We start from the raw sequence: 23848 nt of genomic DNA, 5'->3' as shown, positions 1-23848 counted from the left end.
ACTTCTGAAGTGGAAAGGGAGACTAAAAAAAGACAAACAGAATGTAGTTTCGTTTCAAAATTGAGTTGGTTTTGAGGGGCTAATGGTAACAAAAGCAATACAAACTGCTGCTTGTGCTCTTTCCTAGGAGGTGCTGTTTTGAATACAAAAGAACAGATCTATTGGGTGAACTGTACCTGGTTTTGGGAGTAAAACTCATTTTAGTTTCCACATGCCGTCTGTCCTAACTGACATAAACTAATTATCTTTTTTATTGTGAGTACGTGGGCTGGTTTTCAAGAATTGAGTAACATCTTGCAGTTTTGATATCCCACGCAACTCCTCAGTATTTGCTTTGCAGTTGAGGAGTCAGGCTCTGTTCTTTCTCTCTTTCAAGGCTAAGTAATTGTCTCCTTATGATTCTGCTAGGAATTTGTCGATACTGGAACTGTATTTCAGACGCAGAAAATGACTCATGAAATGAGAAACTTGATTAATATACAGATCTGAAGAAATATACATATAATTACTACTAATGTTAATAAAAATCATCCTATGATTGCAAAAAGGAGATTTATCCACATTAACCAATTGTTGCACAATTTCAGCTTAAAACTTGCTGCTACTAAGACGAGGAATGGCTTGAATCCTTAGACAAAGAACCATCAGAGTGGGTCAGGGTGTCTGTCAGAGATATGATGTAGCTGTATGCTTTTTAGTGATTTTTCTCTGTGACACGGGGAATAATATTAACAATCTATAACAGACTGCATTCAGAATTACTGATGAAGTTTACAGATGACGTTCTGGGGAGGACTTAATTCATAGAGCTAAGTAAGTCAGAGGAAGAATCTGGATTGCTTGTAAACTGCATGCAAATAAAAATCAATTTGCTTTATTTTTACTACAGCAATGGCTAAAATTGTGTAGATAATTTTATACAGAACCGACTTTGCTATAGGAAGAGAGTAATGCCAGAAATGATTATTTCAGATAGTTCAATGAGAAGTCCCTTTGCAGTGCTCTGCAAAAGAGTGATGCATTTCTAACAGGTCTAGCATGAGGAATGCTGGGGAAAGCCAGGGAAAGTGTGTTCTTATGGTGGTATGATTAGGGTGGAGAATATGAAGCTAGTCCAAATTTGACAAATATATCCCATTATATAATCTGCTTAGTTTCACAAATTCAATTAAGGAGCTTTTCCATCATTGGCAGTGAGCAGCTACAAAGGGAACAGAAAATGGCCCTAATAGGAGTGTTTACTTAGACAAAAGCAGAATATGATTCAGTAGATGGAAATTGAGTCTGAAGAAATTTTGGGTTGGAAATAAAGTGTTGCTTTTCAACAGTGAGTGTACTCAGGCATTTCTCAGTTGTACTGGAGTTGCAGTAACTTTTTCAATTTTGACAGACGTTCTGCCAATTTCTATATAATATCTGATTGTCTTATTAAGCTCCATCTGATCCAGGTAAATGTTAATTCAGGCAAGTGCAACGGCCTCAATCTTGCGGCGTCCATTCTGGCTTTATAATCTTCCTTGATGAATTTGTAAGAGATGGTCTTCCTTCCACCTCGTGGTAGTTTGTGACAGTTTCCTATTTCAGTGGCCTGCTTATGAGGTCAGTCTGTATGTACCTCACTTGCCTGTTCTGTACCGTCTGCTTTCTGCAATGCTGAGAGTATTTATGCCGTGCTACAGCAGAGATTGATCAGCTTTGTCACATTTTGGTATGGTACGTATGGTTAACATACTGTGGTCAAATAATCAACTTTTTGTTCTAGAGAATTCATTATTCTCCAGCATTGGCATATTGAGTGCTTTGTATCAGCAGCCATGGCGAAGTACTTAGAGTTCTGCTTTCATTATTAATCATTATGTGAAGCTTGGAATAACAGTTACTACCTGTCCTGAAACTGAATCAGCATGATAAAATGCAAGGGGAATTAATATGGACAGCATCTGCAAGGGGCAATTGCAAATAAATCGGTAACTAATGGACCCAGAATGTGTTTACTACTTCATTGTGTATGAAGTAGCTGATATATGAACATTTGTAAGTCTTTTGTGCTTTTGAAGCAGTTACTGAGAACATGGCAGCAGGTGCTTTTCTACTTATGCAAACGTAATGTATATTAGATACTGAGAATGCATATGCAGTTTTTGAGGTTCCTGACAATGCCTTAAAAGTGGAATACTGATTTATGGAAAAAGGAGACGTGTGAAGATTTGGGAAGTCAGTGAAGGAGAAAGAATGGTCTACTTTAAAACTTGTTGGACTCTTTAGCGTGGGTGTTGGATGGTAGTGGTGTCAGGAGTGAACTTATGGAGAAAAAATTTTCTGCTATTAAAAGTGCACAGTAGGATTGTGTCTAATGATATCTGAAAAAGAATATATTTTTATACAGTATTTTACACTGCCTGTGTTAGAAGTAAAATAGGAGTGAATGCAGACAAACTGTACTTCAAAACATCTGTAAGTAAGCATGGCTTGTAAGGAGTTTTGTCTTCTGCTTTGGCTTTGCTATTCCTGTACACTTTTCTTTACTTTTTATGTAACTTCTTTGTTGTTGATTCTTTCGTTGTCTTAGTACAGAATTTGTAGAGATGTGGCTAATGATTCCAGGAGTCTTCACAATTTAGTAGTGTTTTCTTTTAACTTAAGTTGTTAGTCTATGTAAATATCTCAAAAATTGCTGGTGAATGTGGTAAAAGCTGGAGAGCAGAAGAATATAGCAGTATTTGTTTGGACAGTCCTCGAGTTTAGTGTTGAATATTTCCAGTTCCTTACATGCTAGGAAGTCATAGTGTTATTTCAGAACTCTTAGGGTTGTGATGTGCCACGAGTGCTTGAGAAAGGAATTTGTGAAGAAACATTTGGCAGTATTTTGTACCGTCAAAACATTTTGTTAACTGATAAAGTGATCTTGTTCATTTTGCTTATAATCTTTTTGACTGCTGAGCTTGAGTTGGGAAAATATTCTCAATGAACTTCAGCAATTAGAAATCAGCATTGGACGTGCCAGCTTAAAGCTTCCCTGGGCCTGTGTGCGTTGCAGTCTTCTGATTTCATTAATCTCTTAATCAGCACTTATGTCCAGCAGCAAGAATGTTTTCAAAGAAGATTTTAATTCCATTTTTTTTTAAGTACAGAGGTGGTGAACTTTAAGTTCAGATTCTTCTTCGTGCTTCACATCTTCCAAACTGTCATGCCTATTCATGTGTGTAAAAAATTATATACTGTTCATGTTTACACTTAAATATTTGTCTATATAGTATATGGCAATGCACTAGTCCCACGGTTTATTATAATAAATAAACCTATTTTTCTTAACAGTAGTCGGGGGTGCTTGAATGTAGTCTTGCCCTATTTAAAGAAGTAATGTCTGTCTGTACATCTCCCATCTTCTCAGCCTACTGTGCAACTGCAGTATTATATTTGTAAGGTGTGTTGGAATCCTGAAGACGTGAAAGTAGATTTCCTATTGTCAGGAATTCAGACATCCTGTGTGTTTCTCAGGAGAGAAACTAAAAATAGGGAACTGTGCACACTCAGGATGAACATTTCAAAATGAAATATTTGCATGGAAAAAATATTGGTCATTCTACAAGAAGAGTGATAGTGACAGGAGTTACTTTTGAGGTAGTTCAGTAAGTCTTAGATCGTGCCAGAAGTTTAAAAGGACTGAGCTGTCATGGCAGGTGTGAGCTAAATTTCAGGAACCTTAAAGGCACCTAGTTTAATTATAATGATTACAAAAGCAAAGTTTATGACAGACTTTCTTGAACTTCTCCTCTGCAGATGGCTCGTGGAGGTGTTAGCTACTTGGTAATGGTGCACCCTCAGGTGATAGCATATTTATGTTGTTCAGTATGTGTAAGAGGCTCTGCAATGAAAGCAGGGGTGTTTCTATGGGGGGAGGATGACAAGAAGGATTAAGACCTTATCCGTGTTAGATCACCATTTATTTTCCTTGGTTATGGAACCATTGTAGAGAGTTTTGGCAACCTGCTTGTGGCAGGCTTCCTTCCTGTCTCACTGCAGAGTCCCTTAAATGATACCAGCAAGGAGATAGGTGTGCATTAGTCATCCACGGAGACCCCTGGGGTTAGGCCTGTGCTGGGCTGTGGCTGCCTAGCTGGCAGGCATAAATGTGATATAGCTTGTGATTTAATAAGAATGGTGCCATGCTGTCTATCATACTACGTTATCCATACATCCTTATATATGATCTCAGGGACTTCTTACACATTTGCATTTGGACGAGCAGTACCTATTAACTAACTTCTCAATTCATGTGTCTGTTTCAAGAAACTAAATTGAAATTTGACAACTAATTTTAAGAAAGCATTTGAAGTTGTTAATCAACTCTACTATAGTGTACTTCTGTAGTAGATAGCATTGTTATTAATTACTGTGAACAATTTTTAATATCTATATAAAATGACAGTGCTGCAGCATATTTAAAGTGTGCCAGAAAGCTGAAGCAATTTGATCTGTCATGTCATCAAAATTACCTCTTTAGCGTGCCTAATTGAGTTGTGTAGCACACACTGTGTGTACTGCAGTAATTTCAAGTATCACTGAAGTTTAATTGCATTGTAAGCAAAAATCTAAATCTACAAAATAAAACTATAATTGGCAGAAGTTGGTGTTTTATTGCACCATTGTTTCTTTTACCATTGGTTGTAAATATAGTAGCTCTTACAAGTACAAACCATTTAAAGGAGGGGATGGGGAGGGTAACATCTTTAGGAATAAGATACGGTTATTTGTGACATACAAAACTGCTGTGAAAATGGAGGTGTCAAATACATGCATGGCATCATGGTAACTTACTGCAGTGTTCTCATTAATGTGCTGTCACTTCTCCTTGGCAAATGGTCCACTTGAGCTCTGTGACAGTGCCTTCACCTGCTTGTTTAAAATTACAGAGTATATGTAGTTGCATCGTTTATTTATGGTGTATGAGCATAGAGGATATTTATACCTTGTGAAGGATTGATTATCTGTATGTTAGAGAGTACCTGGTTTTTATTTTTTTGAAAAACAAACAGAATATATTATCATTATGATGTGGTGCTGTGACACAGGACTCGGGTCAGTGCGTTCAGAATTGCTGCCAGTAAACCACTGAATTTATTCTTCCACTGGTGCTCACTTTGTATCATGATTTCTGTTAATGCAAGTCAGAGTAAATTTCTAAAGTCCAGACATGTCAGTACTGTTACAGATTTTATAACTTAAAGTAGTAATAATGCTTAATTTTAAATTAAAGAATTGAAATTAATTGCATGATTATATTCCCTCTGTCAAGGAGTAATCAATTATAAGTTGGATGATCATTGCATTATTTTGAGACTAGCTGCTCAGAACTAGTAATATCTTCAAGTACTAGCATGTTTTCAGTGTGGCTCCTCCCTTGTCTTACTGATTCACAGGAGGCTGTTGGTTGTGCTGTTATCCTGTAGGTAAACAAAAGAAGGGACTGAAATGGTGTTTCATGAGATGTTAGAAGAAATGGAAGAAGCTGCGTGGCATAGCTATCCTCCCAGAGATAGGACAGATCTTCAGTGAACTGTTTGTTTCATAAAACAGAAAGAAAGAACTCAAGAAACTGTTCATCTCTATGGGTTAGAGGCATTTGTTTTCCATTCAGTACGGGTGCAGAGCATTCTAAATCCACGTATCTTTTGTAGTTGGTTGTCAGAGTTCCTTGGGCAAGCTCTGTCCTCTAAGCATCCATGCAGCTCAGTGGGCTTCATAGGCCTTTTATTACCTAGATTTGCTGTACGTTGGTGGGAATCTTGAGATCTTGAGTGTTGTGGCTGTCTGTGACATCCTTGGAGAGATCACTTCCTAAAGCAAATATTCTGAAACACTCAAGCGTGCCTGTAGAGTGCCTGCTTTGTTCCTATTTGGTTTTGAAGGCTTAGGTTAACGTGTCTGTCTTTGGGTACAGATCACATTACAGTTCCACGTGAACATCATGTTTCTCCTTAAGAGCATCCTCCGCAGTGTTGTTGCTTTAAACTGAGACATGTGATTAACTGAGGTGCTGAGGAGTTTGTAAGCTTTACCAGAAGCTAAAACGTTGTCCTTGGTTTATTTCTGTGGAGTTTGGCAGCACGTTTTGTGAGGAGTAAGGCTTTTTCTTTTGATACCTTGACTTTTTGAGATAGTGGCGGTAAAAATTAAACAAGCTGTAGTAGTAAAAATATGAATAAAATTGTTACTTTTCAGTGATGGAGCATTTTGTAATTGTTAGCTTCCTCTTATTCTTCAAATATCTGAGATGATGAGTAATTGAGAAATAAGGCTTTAATAGTTGCAATAAAAGAAACCAAATATTAATATGTTGCAGTAGCTTTCTGTCTTGAAGTTTATCCCCTTTATGGTCGACGGTTGCAGTAAATTTCAGCGAGTGCTAATAAGAGCTCTGGTCAGAAAGAGTACTGAGTGTCTGTAATACAGCTGTATTTACAGTGCTGCTGCTTCCCAGTTTCTTTATTGCACAGCAGTGGCAGTAGGAGGCTTATTTTGTCACACCATTGAAGCTGCCATTGTCAGGAGCAGTTTCAGGCTTAAATTTACTGTGAGCACCACTTCACAAACTCTGAAGGGTTGCGTGAAGACAGCAGCCTTGTATATAACAGCAGAGCAGTCACAGGGAACTCTTGTAATTAATCTGACTTCGTAACCTATTACATCCTATCTTCATGTTTATTTAAAAAAACTCACAAAAATACCCCACCACTAAGACGAGCTGTCAGAGTTATGTACCGAACAAGGGGGATTTATGTTGCCACAACCTTTGTAGGTGATGTTTTGTTTTTTTATTAGCAAGCCAGGCAAGATGTAGTGTGCAGTAAAAGTTTTACTGCGCTCTCCTGCTATTGCTTTCAACTTCCTTTCCTTGTATTTCAGATGTTTGTGATATAATTGTAGTCATGATTAATATAGTAAAACAAGGTGTAAAGTTGCTGTAGTACACTCAGTATAGTCATTGGTGCTTTCTGAGATGGAGTTGTTTGAATGTAAAGCATCAGGCCACGCAGAGCCCTGAGTATTTTGCTGACAGTGTTCTGTTTGCTGGATGCACTGAATATCTTCAGAATTAAGTAATGTCTCGTGTCATCTTAATAGTGGCTTATATTCACATCTTTCACCAGGAATTGTCTAATTCTTGTAATAATTCTAAGAGCAGGAGTAATGAATAGTTTGGAAATCTCATGTTCTGGTTTGCTTCTTTAAACTTTCTTGCTTGACGTGTTTTCTTAATAGCTTAATAACTAAGATTCATTCATTGTGAGCAGCTAAATTCCCTTGGTTTATAAAAATATATTTTAAATTATCTTCTGTATTATTTCTGTTGTTTGAATGTATGATTTCTTGGTAATTTGTAGCCTGTGATAATTTGGATTACAACTGAGAAGTACTATGAAACTGAAACCCCATTCTAGAAACTATATTTTTAATTTTGAGTAGTGCTGTTGATTTCTGTGGAACTACTTTGATGTTTAGGAACTGAAATCTGAAAAATGCAATGTAGAGAAATTTGTGTCCTTTAACTTTATGAGTATATCTTCTGCTTTTTTTTTTAATGTAAGAAGTGATTTTTCAAGGGACTCTGGCAAACAGTTCTTGAAATTTTATCTCTTTATAACTTTGAGTAAGAAGGTAATTGAACTGGTGTGTAAATGTAGCTAGCACCAATTATTGCTGTACTTGACCAAGAATCAAAGGGCACAGATATTCCTGATTTGGAGAGCAAGAATAGAACACTTCCTTGAATTTATTTAGACGATAACACACATCAAGTGTGATGAGTGATGTACACTGATGTAGTACTATGTCCTAAGAATAATATCATTTTTAGTACATAGATTTTGTTTCTGAATGAAATGTGTAGTGCTTGCTTGAAGCTGTGCGCATGGATGTGCTGGGAGGTGTGCTGCTAACTGTGCCTCTGTGTGTGGGTAGATGCAGTCTGAGTATGACCTTTGTAATTTCTGATCAGAACTGCTACTGATGTTTTAGGGCTGATAAAATTTTTGCAGGAAGAAATAGATTGCTCCTCCTGTTCACTCAGCAGGGGATTTGGATCCCCCAGATGAGTGGCAAATGGTCCTTGCCTCAAAATTTCAACTTTTTTGATTTGAGGAAACAGAACGATTTATTTGCTGGCAGTTCCATACTGTGGAATAGTTTTTGTACACTTCAGTTTCTTGCATCTGAATAGAGAAACCTAAAACTATGTAATGGTGATACAAACAAGGCCAAGCCCTTACATAGATGAACTGATTTGCTTGCTTCTTGTTTTGTATGACAGTAGGCTATGTTTATTCTCAGCTCTGGGATGAATTCTGCATTTGTTTTGCTTTGACAATGGAGAATCTCTTGTATCTTCCTCAAGGCAAATGAAAGCTGTAGACTTGCTCAGAAAAACCTTGCTTTGATTAGCAAAAATATTCAGTCTTCATGTAAAAATTCAAGATGAGAAGCAAGCTGTAAGGGTAAATTCTTTAAATTGAATAACTTACCATCAAGGTGAGTTTTATATAGTATCTTATCAGGGAGGTGATGGTCAGAGACTCCCATGACAGAGCTTGGTTTGTAAGCTCCTGTAGAGAATTTCAGCTTGGTTTGCGGTTGATCTCTAACTTGTCATGTACATCAAGGTCAGTGAGAAGTACTGGATCCTTAATACATGGGTGTATGGATGTTTGCTGAGGAGCTACCATTTGGATGTTCTCCCTCTGCCTTCTAAACAAGTGGAGTTGGTAGTGCTTACTTTTTCCTTTTAGTATTTTTGACAGCTGTGGAAATACTCCATGTAAATGAGGTGGCTTTTGTGGGCACTTTTTATCAGTGGCTTGCAGTCTGTTTCACCTGTAACTTTAGATGACAAAGATAATGTAGTTCCTAAATGATGGTCTGGGCAGGTACAGCACACCATTTGTTTCTGTTGCTGTCAGTGACTGAGGATGTGCATTCAGAATGGTTATGGTTCACTGAAATTCTTTCTAGGACACTATTTTGAATTTAATGTTCCTTGCCTTTGATGATAAGGTAACAGGATGCATTTCCTGCCTGTGAAATTAAACATTACTTTCCCTTTCATACCGATGTAAGAGAAAGCCTTAATAGCTTTTCATGTTTGTCGTAGCACTAATGTCTAGTACGTAGCAGATACAGGAGTGAACAAAGCCCAGTATACTGCAGGAACTGTCTCAGTGTGTTTTAACTGGCTTCCACTGCTGTGTTCTGGGGGGAGTTCAGACAGTGCTCCACCTGGCCATGTCAAGTGATGCCGATCTGTTCAGACCCTTCAGGCTGAGCCGTACGTATTAATTATCTCTACAACTGAGTCTGAATCTCATGCTCTAGTAAAATAAAGGATTATCACAGCACAGGAGGTCAAAACTAGAATTTCAGGAATAAATGCAGAGGTCTTGATTGTATTGTTTTTGAGGAAAATGAGGATAAATAATATTAATGATTTGCACAAAGGCGAAGATTTGGAGTATCCTGATTTTCAGTTAATCTCATTAGTTTGCCTTTTAGCCTTTGTATAGTAAATATTGCAGACTCAACTATTGTATAAATGTTTAAAATTGAGCTTTGAGGAAATCTTCCAAGTTCCCAGTGCTTTTCAGAGTATGTTTGCATTTCTTTCTTGTCTTCTGTGTTACTTAGAATGTCTTTAAAAACAAATATAAGTACGTTTAGGCAGCTCATCTGTGTGAAATGGGTGGTTCAGGGTGTATGTGTTAATTAACACCTCAGTACAAGATACAGGTGCCTTGTTGATACCTGAGTTATGGTCAAATTTACCCTTCTTGTCTTTAGAGGGTGAATGTGGTCATCTACTCTGCTGAATCTCCCTAGGGTTTTGGCTTCCTTTTCAGTCAGAAGAAAGGTAATACCAGCACCTTAGGTTTCTAACCACTGGCAGTGTTTCCATTCTGCAGAAATGGGGTCTGTTGTTCTGGGAATGGAATATCTGAGCATCATTAAGGCTACTTGAAGCTAAAGTTTTACATATCCATACAAGCTTACTAAAAAATTGCACTGAAACTAATATAGAAATTTTTCTGTGAACCAAACCAAGCATGTAGCTTCTTAGCTTCAGTGGGAAAACATAAACATGGTTTAGGTAGGACACAACTTATATTGATGTCTGTGATCGAGAGTGTGAGGCATTGAACATCTAAAGCTTTTGTCAGACCCGGTCCTTTTCAGTAGTCAAGCTTAAAAAAAGCAATGCAAAACAAACACCACTGGATTTTGAACTGATTTTATTGGGCTTTCTTGTAAGGTTGGAGCCATAGGTCAGTGAAAAATGCTTTTCAGGTCTCATCAGTAATAGTTACACTGGTACTGAAGTCATCAAATCATTAGCTAATGTTAATAGTTATCCTGATAGTCATTTAAGAGTTCGATTCTAGGTTCTAGTATCGTTACAGGACATCTAGAATAGAAAGCTTCTGAAGTGGGAAACAGGATGATGTTCTCTTGATAGTCTCTAAGTCTGAAAATCACTGCATACTTATTCCTTTAAATTCACAGAACTTGTACTTAATTTGATGGCAGCAGCAGCAGAAGTGCATATCCTACTACTACATGTTATCAGAATAAAATGCACAGATTCTGTTCCTTTCTTAATCTTAGCTGTTGTGGGTATTTTAAATAATACAGTAACTTTGTTCTTTTAAAGGTTCTCACAGCAGGGTGTCCTGAAAATGCTTGAAAAAAAAGATCACAAGTCTTTAGAATACTGTGGTCTTAGCAAGTGATCTTGGAATGACTAGTGTAGTGCTTACAGTATATTGTGTGCAGTTGCCTTCCTTACTCTCTATAATGGTAATCTGCTTGTAATAAACCTGTTCAGCTTGATTAACGAGAGATGGTAATAAGTCTAGTCCAATCTTAATAAAAACCAGTGGGTTGAAAGTTAACCTGTAAGGATTAAGGGTATGTTTATATGTAATTTGTGTTACTGGCTTTGTGGTTGCAAGAAAAAATGTGTTTTGAAGAAAGCAGATCTGCCTTCCACTCAATTCTGGAGTGGCAGATTTTTCTTTTGGTGTGGAAAATTCATTCATGTTACTTTAAAGCACGTGGTTAAGCTGATGCTCAAATGCACCAAACGACTTCATATTCAGATAATGATTGATATATAGTTGTTATGTATCAAAAAGATTCTCAATCATGATGTAATATTAGTTCTCTTCAGCATTTGATCTTCTGAAGATATGAGTTTGGAATGCTGCTGTGTGCAGTTTGCCTGCCTGGAGTCCTGAACAGTTATTTCAAGCTGATAGTACACGACAAGTGCAGATGATGTTCAAACAGCCATCTGATGTCTGTTTCTTTGACATGGCTGTCAGAAAGAAGGGCCGTTCATTTGTTCTGAGTCCATCCTACCTGGCAGAGCCAGTCCTGACTCCAGGTGTTTTAGTATTCCCTTTTAAGTACTCTTTTTACTGTTCCTGTGTTCTCCTGTCTGCTACAAGGATGTGGGTCTTTATATGAATCCAGTCCTGCAGTGTGTCCTAAGTGTGTTAGCCACGAATCTTTGCTGAGCCATCCACTGCAGTCAACATCTGATTATTTTTTTGGCCTTCCTTTGTCTGTTTTTGTGTTTGTCATTCATACCAAATGAGGTGAGTATACCATACTCTTTGGATGTCTCGTGGAGGGAATTATCTTCAGGATTCAATCTAAATTTATATCTAATTCATGTAATTAGTTTCATCTGAATTTAAAAATATAATACAGATTTCTCACTTGAAGCCACAAGTGTCAAGGACAGAGACCTCCTTGCACAGCCCAAATGGTTGATCTTTTTCTGTATTTTATGATGAGTGAACAGGAGCCTTGAAGAACAGACTTGGCTTCAAGTCTGTAAATGAGTTTTACAAGGGCTAGATTCAGTGCAGGTGCTGTCTCACTGTGTTGCTGCTTTGGAGAAGCCAATATAAGGCTGCACATCTGAAACTACCAGTTTCAGACTGCACCCTGAGGTTCTGGTCCTCTCTCCAGCAAGTGCTGTGCTGGTGACTTCTGCTGGCAAGATGCCGCATGTGAAGCTGGTTGAATAGAGAAAAAGATGTTGTCCAAGCACTGTGGTCTGCAGGAATGGCCCCTGGTGTTACTCTTGGTATGGGTATACATATATACATGAAGAAGAAAAAAAGATTGTATACCTCTATCTCCTTTGCACTGTATTATTTATCTGTACATATGTGGCAGCGTTCTCTCTGTTTCAATCACTTTTCCACTTAGAACAGTAACAGAAGTGGTTGTATTTAGCTGGTAATTCAGTGATTATAGCATGGATGCTATGGTGCTGAGCGTGATACTAGGATTTTACTCTTTCCATTTCTGCTTAGGAGCTATATGCAAGGTAAAGTGAAGGAAATGAAATATAAATGGAGTAATTTGGAGAGTGAGAGGGAAGTTGATCCATTCTAAGTTAGTCAAAGGAGCTTTCTAACTCTTAATGAAATGAGAGGGTTTCTGAAAGTTAACTGTTGCTCATGAGGTGATGCAGTGCAGGATAGAGCGCTGCATTTTACAGTGGTGGTTTTGTACTTGTTAAGCTTTTTTTTTTCTGCTTAAGGAAAAATAATTCATCCATTTGAAATCTAATTGGTTTTAACATTTGACTGCCTGCCACCAAATACTGGAAGCAGAGATCATGAATTGCTCGGACTTGATTTTCTTACATGGATTTTTGAATTCCTCTAGTAGGAAGCACTTAAATATCACTATTATTAAATATTAAATAGCACTTAAAATATAAAAATATCATGCTGAGTTTATCTACACCTTCATCATTACAGTAACTCATAACTGAGTTTAAACTTCAGCAGAATTTTACTTGTCACTTTAAACTTGATCTGAAAGCATCTACTGTGCAGAGTTGCTTCTTTCCCACAGCTGCTACTCTGAAATACACAGGAGCTTTCTTTGGGTATTGGTTGAAGGGGTTTTGCTAGTATAGACAGTGAACTTTGAAGTTCTTGTAACATATGTAAGTTCACTGTTGATGGTTGATCTCTTCCTAGAGCAATGACTGTCTAGTCGTTAACTCATAAGAATATGATGTTAGAAGACCAAATTAATAAATATTGTAATACTCAGCTGTTGGCTACAGGCCTCAGTCTTCCAGATATGCCTGCATTCATCTTTAACAATATGTGTCAGGATAAAATCAGGACAGTGGTGATTTAATAATTAATAAAAAATTGAGCAGAGGGGAAAAAAAAGTCAAAAAGTAAGATCAAAATGTGTTTTGAAAGTTAACATAATGAGTAGTACATTGCATGAATGGGAAGGTGCTTTTCTGAAAATTAATTTTATGTATATTTTTTTTTCCCCTAGGATTCGAAGTTCCCTGTAGATACTCAAGTTAACCCACGCCACGCTCATGCTAAGGAGTGTAGTCCACCCCTGAAAAATGGAGAGTATAAACTGGACAACACTTTGAAACTGCACGACTCAGCAGTGAGCTGGTAGGAGCCATTGACAGTACATTTATTTTATTGTTAAATACACGTTGAGTCTTATTTTACAGCAGGTCATTCAGAAAAGCTTTTATTTGAAGTAAAATTTCAGTAACCAAGCAGCTCCAGACGGGGAGATTGTCTGAAGAATGTAAAACTGGAGAAAAAGATCATGAAATTTAGTGGGAGCACAAGCACGATAAAACAATCCGTAAACAGTTTTGCTCATATGAGATTCGTCTTCTTTGTCAGAAGGGTGGGATTTGCTTAGCACATAGAGAAGTGGGTACCAGAGATGTCTATAAAGTCTAGTTCCAGAATGCTGAACTAAAATGTTGAATATTTTTGTGGTTTGTGTTTGGTTACAGCTTATTCCCTTGGGTCAAAAATGAGAAGAGTTTAAATTCAGATTATTTAAGAGTGTGCAATAGCCTGTAAGCATTGACATTTCAGGGCTTGCTAGCTACAGGAAGAAAAGCTAGTGCTAGTATGATGATTCCAAATTGTCTAGTTATGATATTAATCTTTTTTTAAGTCATTGATTATTTTTCTTTCAAATAAGTTTTGTGCAGCACAGTTCTTTCTTACTGCAGTCCAGCTGCTAGTAGATTACTTCTGAGGGTGTTCCTGTAAAAACAAAACAAATAAGAAATATTCATAGTGTTAATTTTAGTAGCTTAATTTCTTGTTGCATCTAGGAACCAGTCCAGTTTAGTTATGTTTTAAAAGCCTGAAAGTGTGGGCCATTCTCATGCAGGGTAGCAGTTTGGCAGTTGACTGACTTGTGCAAACATCAGCGTTGTGAAGAAATAAGATTAAATTATTTAAACAGTACAGAATACCAGAGCCAAGTAAAGCAGTGACACAAATTACAAAATGCTTTTTGGGATAGGTGAGTGTCAGGTAATTTTGTCTGCGAGATGAGAAACAATCTTTATAGGTGCAATAATTGTAATGCACAGCTCACAGACTTGTAGTTGTCTCCCCATATTTTGTACTGTTTTGTTCTAGCTAGGCAGGCTTCCTCCTTAGTCTCTCAAATACTTGATTCTGGTTTTCTATCTGGCTAATTCCTGACCCCAAACACTTAAGGTAATATTTTGAATAATTTTCTCCAGTATTGTATAGTTGTATGAGGCCAATTGGGGAAGAAATCAGTGTTGCTACTTTGAGGAGATGGTATCAAATCCATATGAAATGTTGGGGAGTTAGTGGGTTTATCACAAAGCAGTAAGTGCGACAATGGTGGAAAAAAAAACCAACAGCAAACAGACTGGAGGAGAAGGAAAAGCCTTCCACCCTGCAAGATTTTCAGTGTGTCAGGCAGAGTAAAGATGAAAACTTAAGTGTTCCAGGTTGTCTGATCACAAGGCTTACATAAAAGGCAGTATTGTAATTGTCTTCATGTTAATGTTTAGAACTTTCCTTTTACCTGCAGCTGAAAGCGAGATTTCTGTTATAAGCTACTTTTAAATTTTATGGCAAATTACTCCTAAGTATTAAAATATGTAATGTGCAATTATAAGTAGTGATAGCTCATAAGCTTATCAAGGAAGGACACCTCTACCTAAATTACAGTTGCTGTGTACTTGAAAAGAACAAGGTAAGCATGATGTGTTCATGTACGAATATTCTTTCTATCCCTTGCCTTTTTGAATGGTATTTTTATACCTTGCTTAAAGCATTATTCTAGATCTTTATATCCAGTGTTTCTAGTTATCAGTAGAAGAGATGGCTGCATGCACTGAAAGTTCTGGGTACTTCACACGGTTACTGAATGGATGTCACACCTTGAGGATACAATACCTCTCAGGAATGAAATTAACTAGTTAAAATAAATTGGATCTTTTTACAGTTACTTGGAATCTCTTTAACAACTTGCTTCAAGAAACAAACTGAAGTAGAAAGGAAAAAAATACAATTTTGGAGTATTTATTTAATTTCATGTTTTGACAATACGATATTGACTTTTCATCACTTTTCACTGCTTTAAGGAAAGTGAAGGGTCGAGATAGAGCTCTAAAATGATTTGAAATGCTTGTTTAAAACAATATAAAAGCATGAAAAGCAAAAGATGTTAAAATGTTGTTGCAAAAATGTAAGCACTATAACCACAGACAGTAACTGAACCTCTTATTTGCTTAGAAATCTTTATGAACATAGTGGATTGCTGTTTCTACATGTTTAACTATGAGAGAACACTTAGAAACTCCTAGCTGTTTTAATTAAAAAGCTTTTCCTGTCTGTATATCACTACTTAAAATCAATCTTTTGAAGTGACTGGAAAGGCTTTTTTTCTTGTCTTGTTAATGGTGAAGGCTGTAATGTCACCTCGTTTCCTGTAGGTAGATCATTTTTGACAGTGTCTCCTCTGGAGTATTTTTAACACCCTTCCTTATTTGAAGCAAAAACACTGAGTATTCCTGTGTGTTTCAAGAAAACAGGTCTTTATGTTGAAGGAAAGGACTCAGTACCAAACCAGTGGCAGATGGTGAAGAATTTATATGAGGGAGAGAAGTTGTGAATACTTAAGTTTTGGGGAAAGTTTCAAATGGAGTTCATACCTTACAAGATGCTATGGAATCTTGAGGCATAGAGCTAATGCACACAGAGCTTTGGGGATTGCTTTCACTTTGACAGAGCAGCTATTCAGTCCTGGAGCTCTCTTTCCTTAGAAGTCCAATGGGTTATTAAATGCATAAATCGTGGGGTTTTTTTTTTAGAGAAAAATGACTTGGATTAAATTCTCTGTTTAGGGAATTAAATGAAAATAGTGCATTTGAAGAACTACTGAACTTCCACTAAACTTATTTAAAGTAATGATGATTGCTTGTCTGGCTTTACAGATGGAAGATAAACCAGTAACTACTGGATGAGAACTGTTTCTTGTAGTTGATAGGATAGATGGAAATTATCCTGTTGACTTTGGAGGAGATCAGATTTGGGGTTTTTTTTGGTGTAGGTTTCACTTACCAGAAGCAATATCTAATAAGAACAGAACCTTTGTGTCTGTACTAATAGAAACTTCTACTTTCCTGTAGAAAATACAGCTCCAGCAAATCCGCATTCAGACTTTTTACTTAAAGGTGATGCTTTCAGACGTTAACGCCTCTCCTTGGGTATGGAGAAAAAATCCCTTGGGAAACCATGTTTACTTTTTGCCAAACTGAATGTTTCCCACTTCTCAAATCTTCACATACACACTCTTCTGCATTAAGCTCACATTGCTCTAGTGTCCTTGCAAGTATCCCAGTAAATGTTACTCTGCCTGCAAGAAGGGCTGTACGATCTATAATGCAAACATCGTCTTCTGATTCTTACTTGCTTACTGTCCATTTTCTCCTTGCTTGCTATCTGCATCCCAAGGGGTTTGGATAGCTTAGCAGGAAAGGTACTTCTGTGTCACTCTGTGTGGTACATCTGTCACAGTTCATATTATCTTCATGTGGGAAAAGAAAGATGCCTATGCAAACATTATTCAGTGCATTTTTAGTGGTTAGTATGGTGTTGGAAAATAGAAAAGTATCTTGTATTATGTTGGACAGATCTGAAGTGCAGCTGAAAACTAGCAGTAGGAATGACGTGAGTTTGAGATCAGTGCAATACTGAAATTTACGTCATTTAGTATATTTTGTAGTTAGAAAAAACTCCTGTTTCTCTAGTTTTTTTTTTTGTGTTGTTTAAATCTTAGACCAGAAAAATAATGTTGTGAAAATATTAGCTATTTGCTAATTACTTGTAACCTTTCTTAATACCCTCGACTCAAGCAGGATGTTGAGTGAAGGTTCCATCACCCGTTCTTGCTTTTTAGTTACATATTTTAAGGTGCCTTCTCTTCCTTCTTCCTGCCATGCACCACGGACATAGCTTACAAATCTCCATTCAAAGCTTATTTGATGTTTATCAGGAATGGCAATTCTTAATGCCTTTTGATTGCAGATGAAACTCATAAAGCACATGACCTGGTAGTTTAAATGTATACCCCTACAAATAGGAAATGTATGTTCTTGTTTACAAGTAAATTAATGTTCCCACGTCTTTTATTCCTGTTCAATATTTTGTAAAAGATAGAATATCAAAGCTGTTGTGCCTGGGCACAGTGAAATACAGAGCTGGAGATAAGTGTAAAGAAAAGCAAGTATGAAATGTTTAGCGATTATCTAAGCTTTCCTGATGGGCCCAGTAACAAGTAACTTTTCTATGGGGACGAATTCATCATTATATCTTATTATGCTAGTTTTCCCCTTTTTTTTTTTTTATCAGTCGATTCCAGATGAGATTTTTACAACTTATCTCCTTGGGAACCATGCAAATTGATTTGCAGTATAAAATGTGTAGGTGATTTTATAAGGCTTATTCAAAAATTGAAATTAAAGTTAGTCTTGTGGTGCATAGTGATAGAGGTGAGACTGAACAAAACTGTGGATCCATATACCCTTGGCTCCTCTATTATGTTTTCCTCCTTCACATATGAATACTTCTGTATTGATACACAGACGTACATACACAAGCATACAAAGCAATGACCTCTGCTGGAAGATTACTTGGTGAGTGTTAACGTGGGGAGTTTCCTTGTGAACTAGTCTTAAGTTAGCCGTAGAATACAATGCTGGAGATTTGTGTTTTTTCTTCAGAGTTTCAAGCTGATGCAGAGAGAATTCTGCAGTCGTTTACTGAACCATGCCACTTGTTTCAGTCACTGTCCTGCTTTAACTCTCTTTCAGGCATACCTCCTAGTTTTCATTTTTATTCCCAGACTGTTCTCATAAAGGATGGGAGAAGCAGGCTGTTATGACTTGTTGTGTTTGAATGAGGTAATGGAAGTACTGTAGATCAGTTTGTAAGCAAACATCTTGTTAGTTTTACTTCTACTACCTGTCCCAATTGGAGTGAGCTTCATATTAACATTTCAAGATGGCTTTTTTGTCACAGCTTGATTTTCTTCTTTACTGCAATGCCTTGCACTTCTGACAGTGGGTAGCTTGATGGTTTGCTGAGGCTGCTGCCTGTCAAACTGATGAATGTTGTCTTCCTTCTTCCTGTATTCCAACTATTTGTTTCCATCTCTGTGTTTTTGTACAGCTGGTGAAGTAATGTCCTTTTGCTCTGTGCCTGTGCAGTGCCAGGCAAAATAGTGTCCATCTGCCAAGAGGTGATCAGTCATATGAGTCTTATCGTGTCCTGAGAGAACACAAGCTAGAGAAAAGGAGTGTTAGGAGTTCATAATTCATGGGGTGAAATTCCTCATCAAAGAGGAAAAATCTGGGGAGGTGCCAAACTCTTATTTATTATTTAAGCCCTCTATTTGACTCCCTAAAAGCATTATAGATTAATGTTATTAAATTGCATCTTTCCATTAACAGTAGAACTGGTTTTGTTAATTGTGCTGTCATGTGCTGCTTCCTTGCATGAACACACAGTGAATTGAAGGTTTGCGTTAGCAGTGTTAGTTGCTGCTTATTTTTCCTATGGAAATTATCCCTGATTTTCTAGAGGTACCTATAGCCATACAGTGTTGCTGCTACAGATGTTGAGCTCAAGCACAGCAGACTTTGAAGTCTTGGTGTACTACTGTATAGTGTATATATATATAGTGTATATATATATAGTGTGTGTATGTATGTATATATATATATATATATATATGCGCTACTAAGTATATGGGGCATGTCTTGCTCTCCTCACCTTCCCCCTTTAGTGATTCACAACTCTACCTTTCTTTTCCTGTTCATTTTGTTCAGTATCTTACTCATTCGTTCTTACAATATATTTTTCGTACTCGAGACCCACAGCTCTCTGACTTTAAATATGGTATTTATTTATTCTTTTCCCCCCAAATATGAATTTCAGAGCTTTATTTCTGATGGTTAAGATTTACCTCCAGAATGGAATTGTTTTTCTTATACCAGCAGGTCCTAGACCAGCTTGGTAAATCTGTGTTTCTGGGACTAACGGTCCCAGCATGTAGTGTTTCTTGTTGGCACATATGTTTCAAAATGTTTCTCCAATTTGGCTGAGACAAAAAAGCACCTTTCTGAAAAATCACTTCAGGAGAGAAGGCACTTCTTCTCAGGGCTTAGATTAGTTTCAGCAGTATGTCTGTAATTCTGTAAGTAAATAGTCTATAATGTTGAATCTTTCAAAGATGTTATGCGAGGAATTGACTTTTTTATTAGAACTCCAGATATCTGTTTTGTGTTTTCCAAAAGCCAAAGCTTTAATTGTGCTTTTATTTACACATAAAAGATTTTTATCCAAGATGAGGCAAGTGAATCTCACCTTCATATAAATTGCTCAGTCCCCTGCTTCCTAGCTATGACTTCCATGCTACTGGACGTGAGATGGATAGCAGACTGGCTGGATGGTTGTGTGCAGAGGGTGGTGATGAGTGGCACAGGGTCTAGTTGAAGGCACGGTATGGCAACAGTGTCCTTTCCCAACGAGCCCAGGCAGCTGAACATGGCGTGCTCAAGGTGAGCTCGAGCTGTTCTCAAACTTATGCATGCTGGCAGCCTCATCTGCAAATACCATGTTGGAAGCCCTAAAGCTGAGTCACGAAAGTGCCAGGTGGCAGTGGGCCGTGCAGGTTTAATTTAGTTCTGTTGCTTGGTGAAGACAGAGCAGGAATATCTGTGTGTGTGCTCACGTGACTGACTGCTCTGCTCACTGAGCCACCTTTATCTCCCCAGTGTTCTGTGTGGCTGTGTTATCCTCATGGGGTGTAATTCCTGCAAGATTCTATATGGATAAGATCCTGAAATTAAATTGTCTTTTGAGTCTCAGCTCAGTGCTCTAGCTTTCTATTTCAGAGTATCACTGTTTCCTATAGAAATTAAGTTCTTAATTTTTTCTGCATTTAGACCCTGTTGTAACAGAGAGATTATTTCACGGACTTCAATCTGTTCATTATCATCCCATGTCCCTGTAGGAGCTTGAATGCAGCTTATGAGCAAGTAGTACTTGTAGGAATATGTCAAATGTAGTTTAGCTCCTTGTAATGCAGTTTAATAGGGAGGAAATGTGAGCTCTCTGTGAATCATCAGCAAGTTCTTCTCTCAGTCACCAGGCAAAAGTTCCTTCCTGTTCCTCTCCGTAAGTTTTGACTGCTGCAGTTGTAAGGAGTTTGTTTGTGTTAGCTTTGCTTTCAGCTTTGACCACACTGATGGTTCCAGGGGGAAGGCCTCGGCCATCACTTTAATGGGCAGCTCGAAACCATAACAGTAATGATTTGAAGTTGTATTGTGCTTTTTTATGGTGTACCCATGAAATGAGCTGGGTAGCTCTGTAATTTTGTTAGCAAATAAGTGTCTTTATCAGAAAACAGGACATTTTCAGGGAAGGTTAGTGGAGGGAAAGTTTTTTTTTATTAGTTACCTTAATAGCTTTTGAAGCAGAAAACCCTGGAAGTACTTGATTATAAAGATGTAACTGTAAAAAGCTTGTCTTAACTTTATGAAGGTTCTCGCATATTCTCTGTAGACTGGAAACTGTCGTGCCTGCTAACTGTCAGCAATTCTAAATTTGGGTTATTATCTTTTTTATTCCCTTGTTTATTAGTCATCTGTGGACAAGAACAGGGTTGAATAGATTGGGTCAGTGGTTTTTTAGTCTTCAAGAAGCAGCCAGCCTGTGCTGAGCCATACATTACAAATGATAAATGTGCTGGCAACGAAATATTCCATTGACATGTCTGTGTTTTCAACAAGCTATTTGTAAAATTAAAAAGAAATAGTTTATTGTAACATTTGTCATACGAGATGAAATGTGAACCTAATGGAAGTTATTTGGAAAATAATTTCCATGAATTTCTTTTTTATGAACTGTAAGCGAGGTGTTGAGATGTTAGTGAAATGAAGTATTTTAGAGAGCTCGAATAACAGTTTATGTGAGAGAATTCTCATTGTGGGAATGTGCTTAAAGAAAAGAAAGCACTCGATTTGTTCTAGAATAGAAAAAAATTAAACTCCAAGATTTCCAAAAGGTGAATAGTATCTTATCTGTTTTCATGCTTCAGTGACTGATATGATTGTAACACCTATCTGCAAAAAAGAAAAAATCCTCAATTAATGTGTAGTACTAACTTTTTTTGTAACTTGAAAATTCATTTACATTTTTATTATGTTTGCAGCATCCATTCAGAACTATTCTTTGTCGGGATATGTGGAGGGAGTGGTTATCGAAGACCCTTTCTTTTGATTCCGGGTTTCAGTTTAATTTTTCTGGTATTTGGCAGTGTATTTCTGCATATAAGGAAGGTCATAGGTGTCTCTGAAAAGAGTATTTTATAAGCTTGTTTTTAGGTAATCATATCAAGACTTTGAGAATATTTGAGGCAAAATCGTAGGTTAAATAAAACCAAGAAGAAACCAAGCTTGTTTTGTGGGAAAGGGAGGAGTATTACTGAATGGCATTTCTGAGAACCAGGTTGTTCTGTGCATAACACATAGTGATACTGTGGAAATGGAAGGGGAATATATGGAAAAATGTCTCTAACAGTACTGACCTAACAGAGTCATTGCATGCATGGTATGCAGTGTTCCCTCAGGATATTCATGTGGTTTGTGCTTAACATTGAAGTTAGATGTTTTTTTAGGTACTGTATTTTACGTGCCATGGAATAATCTTTAAGCTATTATAAAATTGTTGGGATTGTTACACATGGCCACACAATTCTAGGATTTTGTCCAGGGCAGTGGGGATGAAAAAGCATGCACGGTCTTAGCCAATGTTTTGTGCTCCTCATCAAGATCAGAATGCATAAATAATGGGGAATTGCCTTTAGTTTGTGCTTGCCAGGTCTGCCTGCCTCAGGGATGAGGCAGGACAGAAATTCCTTAGGCTGCAAACAGTCTTGAGCATGTGCTGTTTCTCTTGAACTTGCAAATACACCGCATTATTACAGAGCTGTGCTTTCAAGATGGAATCATAATTAAATGACATTAAGATATGCTGCTGTGGGAATGTCTGGTATGATTGCTAAATGCTGACTTCTTGACTTCTTTATCAAGCAGATTATGGGAATTACTGCACACTTCTACTACTGTCCCATTTGCAAGTATTCCTCAGTGTTCTCACATTTATTCCCTTTTATGTGATGGCATGCATATCGACTGTGCCCACAAAACTTGTTGCTTTTTCTTTGCCACAGATGTTGTTCTTCTAATTCCTTTGTATTTTCTGTATGGCAAATCCTGAAAGTATCAATATTGATATGCTCTGAGCTTTGCAGCTGTTGATGAAGTTAATAGGAAAAGTGAGAGTTGAACATAATTTGTAAGATGAAATTTCGAGCGTATCTTTCAACATTTTGTACTGGTACAGGAAGGGGAGTAAATTTCCGTGGGCTTAGTTTGAGGTGCTGAAACCAGCTTACAAACGTTTATTTCCCCTGCTGACTTGTTCTCTACATGATTCCTCCCTTGTTCACCTCATTCTGATTTTTGTTAGTGCAGCAGACCTATGGCAGTAATAAATCTATTTTAAATATATTTTCTATGACATTTTCAGGATTGGTGTGCATCCTCAGGGATGAACTTCTTAGATCACTTGTGCTCAAAGTCTAATTCGGTCCCCTCTTTCAGAAAGTCTATATACAGGTGTGTAAATAAGTAAACATATTTCAGAAGAAAGCAACTCCCACGGAGAGAGTTGAACAAAATGACAAGATTGCTTTGGGGAAATCTGGCATGCTCTGAAAATGTGATCCTAGTTGTAAACGTTGATAAAATCTGAAAATGTGTGGGGCTTTTAGTTCAATCTTAAGTTTAGTTAATGATACAGGGTAAGATTTTGCAGACGTCAGTGTGGGACAAATCATCTATGGAGTTGCACAGACTGCAGGCTCTGTTGTACCAATGAAGTTCCTTGGTATCTCTCCTGCGTTTTACAGCAAAGCAAGTCTATGACTCTAACTTGTCATCCAAAAAATAGGTGGAGATTTCACTTTCCCGTGTGTTGGACATGGACATCTGCATTTGAGGGGGGAAAAAAAAGGCCAAGCAGGTGAAAGTCTAAGGCTGTGATTACCCTTGTTTTTCTGTGGATGTTGTGGAAGTTAATAGATTGTCAGGGTGATTGCCAGATTGAGCTTCTGTGCTGGTGAAACATGATGTTTGTTTTTCCATAAAAACATATCCATCTGTCTGCAGTGACATGTTTTAGGCAGAAACTGTGCAGAACATGTTTGCTTTATTACAGTTTATAGCTGTGTGTGTGTTTATAGTGTGTGTGGGGCTGCAGATAGTGTTCTTGGTCTGCTTTTTTATATTCAGATTATAAAATAAAGTTCAGAAACAGGTTGCTTTTAATGTTTTCAGTTAATTTCTTCTATTGAAAAGAACAATGTTGTACTTCAT

At 37.4% G+C, this 23848-nt stretch overlaps 1 protein-coding gene across 1 annotated transcript in view; it reads left to right on the top strand.

Moving 5' to 3' along the window:
- The window catches only part of SPAG16 (sperm associated antigen 16), a 337389-nt gene that overhangs the window by 38112 nt on the left and 275429 nt on the right, over positions 1-23848 (top strand). The window contains 1 exon segment of the mRNA XM_065750928.1: positions 13372-13502. Within this exon segment, the coding sequence (XP_065607000.1) occupies positions 13372-13502 (131 nt within the window).

This window comes from Cyrtonyx montezumae, unplaced genomic scaffold (assembly GCF_038088225.1).
Source record: "Cyrtonyx montezumae isolate F1298 unplaced genomic scaffold, pur_monq_1.0 scaffold_7, whole genome shotgun sequence".
NCBI classification, from domain to species: Eukaryota; Metazoa; Chordata; class Aves; order Galliformes; family Odontophoridae; genus Cyrtonyx; species Cyrtonyx montezumae.
The sequence above is the reverse complement of the archived record's forward strand: the minus strand, read 5'-3'. Positions and strand labels throughout refer to the sequence as shown.